The sequence below is a fragment of the Kryptolebias marmoratus genome, linkage group LG18 (genome assembly GCF_001649575.2).
Source record: "Kryptolebias marmoratus isolate JLee-2015 linkage group LG18, ASM164957v2, whole genome shotgun sequence".
Lineage (NCBI taxonomy): Eukaryota > Metazoa > Chordata > Actinopteri > Cyprinodontiformes > Rivulidae > Kryptolebias > Kryptolebias marmoratus.
The window spans coordinates 3,291,019-3,301,040 of record NC_051447.1 but is presented as its reverse complement, the minus strand read 5'-3'; the positions used below and the strand labels follow the sequence as shown (position 1 = coordinate 3,301,040).

At 37.9% G+C, this 10,022-nt stretch overlaps 1 protein-coding gene across 1 annotated transcript in view; it reads right to left on the bottom strand.

Moving 5' to 3' along the window:
- Positions 1 to 10,022, bottom strand: part of scp2b (sterol carrier protein 2b) — an 18,722-nt gene extending 8,700 nt beyond the window's left edge. Inside the window, exons 1-2 of the mRNA XM_017434293.3 lie at positions 9,871 to 10,022; positions 4,998 to 5,088 (exon numbers count right to left, since the gene is read on the bottom strand). Coding sequence (XP_017289782.1) covers positions 4,998 to 5,088; positions 9,871 to 9,893 — 114 coding nt within the window. The 5' untranslated portion in view covers positions 9,894 to 10,022. The remainder of the gene's footprint in view (positions 1 to 4,997; positions 5,089 to 9,870) is intronic.

Here is a 10,022-nt window from a genome sequence, read left to right as displayed (position 1 = left end):
AAAAAAGTGCGGGGGATATAGGGCATACATAAGGGAAGTGTGGGACATGTCCCACACATACCCCGGTTATGCCTTTGCTTGGGGGTGCTACGGGGGTGCTATGACTTTTCCAGGGGGAGCTATAGCACCCCCTAGCGCCCCCCTGGCGCCGCCAGTGTGTGAAAGCATCCTGTATCATAACTACATCTCTGCTGTTTGTAACAAACCAAACTGTGTGAAAATTGGGTAAACACTCAGAGAGTTCTGATTATTTTAGTTGGACATACAGCTTCCTCAGTACAAAGAGATAAACTGGGGGACCCAGCCAAGATGGCGGCCGCGCTGACTCGTCAGCTCCAACAGACAGCGCCAGTCTTCGAGTTGTCTATGTACACAATGTCTATGGTGGCCGGTAACAAGCTAATATTTGTTGTTTGCTAGCGCTCCTTACCAAACTTCCTGGTCACCTAAACCTGACCAATTAAGTATTAAAATCAAATTCTGTCCTGCTGCCCGTTTTTCCATTTCATGTTTTCAATCTTAGCCTAAAAGTGAAATATGAAAAACCAGGCTTTTTTTTTCGTTTTTGGTGTTATAATAAAAAACAAAATAACCAGTCCATTTTTCATTATTTGATTTTTGATACTCCATTGAAAATAGAAAGAACGAATGATACACAGATTCTAAAGAGTTAAACTGATGACAGAACAACATTATAATAATAAAAAAAAAAAAAATCAACCTTGCTGTGACCTTGGCATGTTCTTTTCTTATGACAACACTATAACTCAGGACCAAAAGGAAATATCTCACATCTGAATACATTTAAAGTGAGTGTCACCAGTCATGTGAAACCTTGAAACATTGTGGATTGTTAAAAAACTGAAGTCTGGGACTTTAAGGCTGTTCAGAGTCCATATGTGCAAAGTCAAACTGTCCAGTATCTTTCAAGACAAGAGTCTTTGCTGTGAAAATGTGGAGGCTTGACTTATCCATGCAGATATGGACAAATTTGTTTGTACTCCTACAATAAAGAAATACCCACAATGGTCACTGAAATAGCTTGAAACTGGTAAAAGTAATAAAAAGAAAACATTTTATATATGCATATATATCAACTAACCCCTAGAAAGGACTGAAACTAATTTGACCTCAGGGACATGTTAAATTAAAGTGTGTCCTGTAATCAGCATCACAGGTGTCTTCAGTCTTGTAATCAGTCAGTCTGTCTATTTAAAGGGTGACAGGTAGTCACTGTGCTGTTTGACATCATGGTGTGTACCACATTGAAGATGGAGCACAGAAAGTTTAATATAGAGTTGTCTCAGGAGCTTAGAAAGGAAATTATTGACATCATGTTAAAGGTAAAGACTATAAGACCATCTCCAAACAGCTGGATGTTCCTGTGACTACAGCTAAACAGATTATCCAGAAATTTAAGGACGTCGCTGCAAGCGGGAAACTGATGACAATTTGAATAGACAGATAATATGAGTAGAAACCAAAGAGCCCAGGACAACGTTCACAGAGATTAGAGATTAACTCCAAGGTTAAAGGTCATCAGCATCAGATCGCACCATCGGTTGCTGTTTGAGCCAAAGTGGACTTAGTGAAGAACAACTGAGGAGGACACCAAATCCTAAAAAGGACAGACTGGAATTTACCAAAATGTATATGGAAAAGCCTCAAAACTTCTGGGAAAATGTAATTTGGCCAGATGAGACAAAACTAGAGGTTTGTAGCACTTTATCTACAGTGAAACATGGAGGAGGCTTGGTTCTCTTCTGAGGCTGCTTTCCCTCATCTGACACAGGGTGACTTCAATCCATGCAGAGTATGATGAAACCTCACAACTATCAAGGCTCCCTGAGGCTAAATGTGCTGCTCAGTGTCAGAAAGCTTGGTCTCAGTCACAGGTCACGGTCCTCCAACAGGATAATAACCCAAAAACACAGATAAAAAAAATAAAATAAGAGAAGCTCAGAACCAAACATTGGACTATTCTGAAGTGGCCTTCTGAGCCCCGACCTAAATTCTGTTGAACATCTGTGGAAGGAGCTGAAACATCTGGAGAAGAAACCCTTCAAACCTGACACAACTAGAGCAATTTAATTAGGAGGAGTGGGACAAAACACCTGTGGACAGGTGCAGAAGTCTCAGAGAGAGGTACAGAAATCACCTGATTGCAGTGATTGTCTCAAATGTTTGTGCAACAAAATACAAAATTATGGGTACCAGCCTTTTTGTGAAAGCCAGTTGTGGAGAATCAAAAATTCAAAAGCAATGGCCTATTTTTTTATAGGTTTTTTCTTTTTTTTCCCCTTTTATTACATTTGTCAGTTTAAGATTATTTTTGTGACCTTTGGGGGCTTTTCTTTCTGTAACAAAAGGGTACAAATAAATTTGTCCTCATCTAATAAGTATGTATTGAGTATGCCCAAGTCTAGAAAACAACTGGAAAGCCATCTTTCAAACCTTATCTTTAATCCCTAAAACCATATAGAACCTCCCCGTTTGGTTGCTCTCTTTGATACCACTGGAAAGGTGGATTCTCATGTAACTTTGGCAAAATTCTGAACGTTATCTTTTGCTTCTCTTCTGGCTAGGCACAGACTTTTATTAAAATGGAAGAACGTGACCGCACCCATCCATATTCAGTGGTTGAGGCATGTCATGTCCAATTAAAGCCTTAAAACGATCTGTTACTCACTTAGAGATTTTAGTGGTCTACAAGTTGTGGAAACACTTACCAAATTATTTTACTAGTTTTCAGACTTCAAACATCATCCAGTAGGTTTTAATTCTTTTTGTAAGGTCTTTGCTTTATAACAAATATGACATAGAGACGTGTTTGTTTTGAATGTATAGTATTGGAGAATTTCTGAACATCTGACCTGGATAAAGATGTGATCGTAAATAATTCTATATACAGAATTGTCCAAAGAGGTTTTGAAAAACATGCCAATAATCACATTGTTGAACAAATCCGATTTTTCTCCACAACAAAAACTCTTAACATCTGATTCTATTTCAATTTATTTATTGTGGCGTCCTTGTATGTATTTCGGTGATGCATTAATTGCTCAGGAGGTGACTGGGATTGTATTCATTGATCACGCCTTTACTAAATAACAAAGGTGCAGTCAATGAAACAAGAAAGTCCACCCTCTTTCAATTCTAGGGGTTAATGTAGCAAGACATCAAAAATGATCTGGTCTTTACCACATTCTAAAATTATTCAAATCTAACCTCAAGTGTACAAACACACAACATTTTCCATCATGTCATTATTTTTTAAACAAATCATAAAGCCAAAATGGAAAGACTTGTGGGCAAATGGCTAATAGCATATAGAAACTCCTTTGGCAGCAATAACTCTCAGTAGTAGTTTTTTTTGTAAGACTTTATCAGTCTCTCACATAGTTGTGGAGTAATTTTGGCCAACTCTTCTTTCCAGCATTGCTTCAGTTCATTGAGGTTTGCAGACATTTGTTTCTGCTCAGCTCTCTGAAGTTCCCACCACATCATTTCATTCAGGTGGATCCATGATTCAGCTGTCGGACAGATGGCCTCACATTTGACTCTACAAGAGGAGTTCATGGCCGACTCAATGACTGCAAGGTTCCCAGGTCCTGCGGCTGCAAAACTAACACAAATAATCACCTCTCCAACTATTGTGCTTGACAGTTGGTATGGGGTGTTTTTGTTGATTTGCAGCATCTGGTTTTTACAAACATGTGTTGTCCATCATGAACAAACATCTCTATTTTGGTGTCATGTTTTAGTGTCGATTTAACCTTTTAACTGAGGCCTGGAGTCTGAGATGAAGTTATTGGGTTTTCTCTGAGCACTGCACGATCTAACCTTCGGGGTGAATTTGCTGGGATGTCCACTCCTGGGAATATTGGCAGCTAGATGTTTTCCACTTGTAAAAAAAAAAAAAAAAAAAAAACATTTTCTGTACAGAATGGACTCCAAATAGTTTGGAAATGACCTCTGACCCTTCCCAGATTGATGGGCAGCAACAGTTGATTCTCTGAGGTCATTGCTGATGTCTTTCCACATTGGCATTGTGTTAACACACATCCATATGTTCTTGAGCAGCAAAGTGACAAAACTCCTGCTTTTATGGAGGAGCTGACTGATCAGTTAATCAATACATTTTATCAGCAGCTCCAGGTTGATTCTTTAAAATCCTATGGAAGCAGCTGGAGTAGACTTTTTTTTAACCACAGCTTTTCCAGTGTGGCTTCATTATTGTTTAATAAATAATGACACGGTGGAATCTGTTGTGTGTATTTGTTCACTTAAGGCAAACATGAATAATTTAAGAACCTGGTAAAAACCTGTTCATTTTTATCATGTCCTGATACATAAAACCAAGTAACTGGAAGAGAACAGGATTTACTTATTCCCATGTTTGTACACAATACTGTCCTAAATCTGCCACAAATGCAGTTATCTCAAAAACAGTCAACTGGTGTGAAAATACAACTAGGATAGATTTTCAAAGATAAGGTGGGAGAAAAAGAACTACATAGCTAAAATTTTAACTTTATTTGTCCGATACAGTTTTAAGATTTTACACCAAAGCATGTTTCCAAGTTGTTAAATTGACCTATTCCCCCTACTGCTGGTTCCTTATGGAAGATAAATCTCATTCATTACACAAACAGCACTGTCAGTGAGCCTGGGATGAATCTGCCAAGATTAAGGTCACACAGAGGTAAATGCTCAAAAAGCACTGAGTAGTGAAAGAAACCATTTGCCTGATTGAGTCAGCATCAAATTGAAATTTTTTATGTGCTGTGAACTGAACTGAATGTGCCACCAATGAGCTGATCCACGTTTCCAATGTGAGCAGAAACACAAAACAAAACTGGATAAACTAATATTATGTTGTTGTTTTTTAATGACTTAAAAAAAGTCATTTTTTAAGTCATTAAAAATATATATATATCCCGTTATATTAACGGGATTAATATAAAGTCTTAATCTTGTGTGTGTTAAATAATCACCTCCTGAAGCTTCTTGCTGATTTCCTGGAACACAGCATGCGCCTTGAAGCCCTCTAGCCCTGTACTAGCACTGGTGTTGATGGCTAGAATCCTTAAATAAAGAAGGCAGGTTCAAGAGAGCAGGAACAAAAAGGTTAGCAAAGACAAACTGATAAAAATAAAGCACAGACAAGGCAATCATTAACCAAACAAAGGACCACTTCCATGTACTATAACTGCAGTTATTGTTAAAGACGTTCAGAGCTTCTACATCTTGGTCCACTTCATCTGTGACGTGATTATTGTTTTGGAGCAGACAGGTTGTCATAGTTTCACTCTGTTGTATTTTCCATTTTTGTTTACAAATGTTTTACGTCCTTCTCCTTTTTTCACATTTGCTTGACAAAAGAATAAAGAAATGAGTGGCAGCTCAAAACTTCTTCACAGCACCAAATTTCTAATTAAGCGAATTTACGTTTTTGTTTTCTTGTTTTTATTTTGAGTTGGGACTTTCACTTGCCACCCCAAGATTGAAAAAAAACAAAATACAAGGATTTGCAAATCTCATAAACCCATATTTTATTCACAATGTGTACAAATCTAAATGGTTAAACTAAGAAATTGTTCAGTTTTTTAGAAAAAATAAGGTAATTTCAAATGTGATGACAGCATAATGGGGACAAAGTTGGGACAGGGTCATGTTCCCCACAGTGAAGCATTCCGTAAGACCTGAGGAGAGCAGCTGCTGGAGGTTTAGGAGGGAATGTTGTCCCATTCTCAGCAGATGGAGGATTCTAGCTGTTCAACAGTCCTCGGTCTTCTTCGATGGATTTTTTGTTGGATGGGAGCACATGTTGTTCTAAAACCTGTGTATACTTTTCTGCCTCGATGGTGTCTTTCCAGATGTGTAAGCTCCCCATGCCATAGGCCCTAATGCACCCCTATACCATCAGAGAGGCAGGCTTTTAAACTGTGTGCAGACTGGATGATCCCTCTCCTCTTTACTATAAAGGTCATGACATTTATGATTTTCAAAAAGAATTTGAAATTTGGATTCATCAGACCACAGAATAGTTTAAATGAGCTTTGGTCCAGAGAGAAAGGCAGTTTCTGGATGATGTTCACAAATTTCTGGGAGTTCTTATTGATGATAAGGCTAGTTGGAAACCTCATATACGATACATACAGAATAAAATATCAAAGAGTATTTTTATATTAAATAAAGCCAAGCAGTTGGTTAATTAGAAAGCACTGCACGGTCTTTACCCTATCAGAGTTAATGTGCAGAAATATGGGGCAACAATTACACTACAATATTACAGCCATTATTTAAATTGCAAAAAAAGAGCAATAAGAATTACCAATAAGGTTGGCTGCCTGGATCATACAAATCCATTATTTAAACATCCCAAATTGCTAAAACTTAATGATTTGGTGAAATTACAAATAGCGTGCATCTTGTTTAAAGCGCAAAATAAACAGTTACCAGAAAATATTCAAAAATTGTTTTCAAAAGAGGGACTTCATAATCTCAGAGGGAAATATAAATTAAAATGTTGTAAGATCAGAACCACAAGACAAAGTTTTTGCGTTTAAGTCTGTGGTGTGAAACTATGGGACAGTTTGACTGTGGAATTAAAGCAATGTCCAATTTTTAAACAATTCAAATGTTTATACAAAGAACAGAGGAGGAGGTCTCAGATTTCAGCTTTCAAAAACATATAATGGAGCTTTAGGCCTGATCCCCAGTCAGTTTCACTCCAAGCAACACCTGCACTCATGTGACCAGAGTGGCCCATCAGTGAGACAAACAAGGACCCTAACGAGCCTTCATTGTTAGGAGAGTGAGAACAATTTGCAAGCAATCCAGCTTACATCCCATCTCAGCTTTAAAAGCTCAACTCCACACTCTCTATTTCTGAATTGAGAAAGCTCCTCGGATGAGAAGCGAAACGTCTTCAGCTACAGAATAGAAGTAAAGTTGTTTTTGTTTTTAAACCTTTTTTGAATTTACCATGGCCTGGATGACTGAGAATCTACACCAGCATATTGCTATACAAAGAAATGGTTTATACTACACATGAGAAACTGTTTTGATGCATTCTCCTGCTGTTGTTGTTACATTGCATTGTTAGAATTAATATTACTTTATCATTGTTAATACTATTGTTATTGCTACTATTAAAATATTATTGAATATCAGGGTTTCCCCCAGAAAAGAGGCTGAGCCCGGTGGTAGGTGGCCGTTCGCCGGCCAACTGTGATTTAGTAAAAAAAGATTAAAGTTGAAAATATGGCTATTTATTATGTGATATTGTAAGATATTTGTGCCAAATATTTACACAACTACAGTTTTACAAAAAGGCACTTTTGAAATACTTTTTAAAACAAAAATACAATTACAATAAATACAAATTGTTTGCATTTAATTTGAATCCTAATTTAAGTCACATGTACAAATAAATTAAATTAACATAAATGAAAAAGTGCAAACAAGGCACCAACACACGTCTCACTTCAAGGCCAATGAATAACAACAGAGAAAAACAGCGAGATGCTGAACTGTACTGTGCTTTTTGTGGCACAGGCTGCATGTTGGATCACTACACAAAGTATATCTAATGCTGAATTTGATAACATCATTTTACTGGTAAACAAGGATAATATTTTCACTAAGTACAAAACATGCTTACCATATTCAGTCTTGTAAAGCCACCAGCTGAATTTTAGCTCAACTAACCATTTTTGTTAAACCCGCTCGATCGATGTTTATTGCTGTGGCTCCAGCGACCTGCTAACTCCAGGTAGCTGAAGGTGGCTCGATCTCAGGGCTCATTAGAGTCCCGCAGGGACTGAGCGCGCAGTCTACGCCAAGTTACTAGGAGGCCCACGACCACGTGACGAGACACCATGCAGGACCTTCGCACAAGGGCGGGGACAGCACGATTATGTCACTGTTGGCGCACGTAGCCTCGCACGGTGAGATAGATAAAAGGTAGCAGTTTTGGGGGTGCGGGTGGGAAAAAAAAAACATGTATAAAAAATGACATATTTATAATAAACAACCGGAGCTTAGCCTGGAGGCCCAGTCACTAAAGCTTGGAGGCTCGCTAGGCTTATGATAAGCTGGGGGAAACCCTAAATATATTGATTTAGTTAAAGTAGAATGAAGGAATGAGACCATTTTGTGATGTTGCTGGAGAAGGGGTGGGTTTTAATAAGTTTATACTTCCACTCACTCCTTTGAACGTTTATTGTTTTGGGTTTTTTTTTGTTCTTGTATTGCTTAAGTTTTAATTGTAACTCTGCGTTAAATAAATTTGAATCGAAAAACATGTGGCTTCTTCTTTATACGATAGATCTTTAAGCAGCATTTGTGGATGACACAGTGAACTGTGTTTACAGGTAATGATCTGAGGAAGTGATCCTGAGCCCATGCAGTGATGTGCAGAACAGAATCAGACCCTAAGGGCCCCAAAGATCACAGGTGTCCAATACTACCTTTCACCTTTGTCCTTTGAGCTCAAGAGATTTCTCCAGATTCTTCAAATCGTTTGATAATAATATGAACTCTAGATGATGGGATACTCAAAAATGTTCCAATTTCCTATTCAAGTACATTATTCTGAAATTGTTCCACTACTTTTAGATGGTTTTTGCAGTGTGGTGAACCTTCTGAGAGATTCAGCCTCTTTACGTCGTTCCTCGTACGGACCTGCTGCCAGTTATCCTATTAGCTGCAAAATGTTCTTCTAGCTGTTTCTTATTTGTACCACTGACTTTTAAAGACTTGTTGTCTCTGTCCCAACCTTTTAGACCTGTCTTGTTGCCATACAATTCAAAATTACTTCTATTTCTTACCAGGTACAATTTCTTAGTTTTAATATTTGATTTGTTCAAATGTTCCATTTTGAATAAAATAGGTTTTTTTTTTTAGATTTGCGAATCATTGCATTCTGTTACATTTTACCGTTAACTGTACATTTTACCCAACGGATCATCTCGGTCAAAACTGGGATTATAAATGCAAATCCTGGAGTGTTTCAGTGGCTGAGTGTTTGTAGCTGCGAGAGGTTGATGCACAAGTTTCATCCTTTTGGTTTTTATGCTGCTGCGCTACATTTCTGTTTCCACCAGAATAAAATGATCATTAAGGTCTTCAAAGACAGTTCTATAAACAAAAATAATCATTTCTTAAAGTAGCTACAGTTTTTCTTCCTTATTTTTTTTCCAGCCAGTAACTGTAAATCTGGGCTTTTCTTTTAACCTTTGATCAAACTGATATTTTAATCATGTTGTACCATCATTTGAAGGTAGTGCACAGCCAACTAACCTTAAAACGGCATAAAAACAAACAAAAACTCAGTCAATTTTACAGATACTGAGTGCTAACCAGTGCACAACTATTTGGAGTCAAATGTCTATGTCTGTTAGCAAAATATCTCCTGAACCACAAGACAAATTTTGATGAAACTTGCAGGAAATAATTATGGGGTGTACATATACAACCCAATTTAAGATGACCGCCACAGAGAAGTGACAAACTCAAAAACAGCTATAACTCAGTCATTTTACAGATATTGAGATAAAATTTGGTATGGTAGTAGCTGGGTCACTGACAACATTATCTGAGAGTGACATGTTCAGTTTCACATTCATATAGGTTAGACCAAAATATATTTTACTTTCAATAACAATTAGTGCAAAAGCCTCCTCAGAATATGGCGCTAACAAAGCCACCGACTATGCGCGAGCTGGTCCACATTATTGGCAGAAGACGAGCGAACCAAGGCTTTCCCTGCTTAACATTTAATTCAAGCTGACCCGGTCCAACTTTAACCGGCACGTATCAAATTCACTGACCGTGCTACAGCAAACCTTCAAATACTCTTACCTCGGTGTCAGCATCTCGAGCATTTTGCTGTGAACTGAGGAACAAAGAGTGCTTTGTCCGAACAAACTAGTAGAAGCTCGTACTTTGACTGCAGTTAGCTAACAACACTTCCTGGTTTCTTCTTCCGGTTTCCTCGGACCATCAGACTCGAT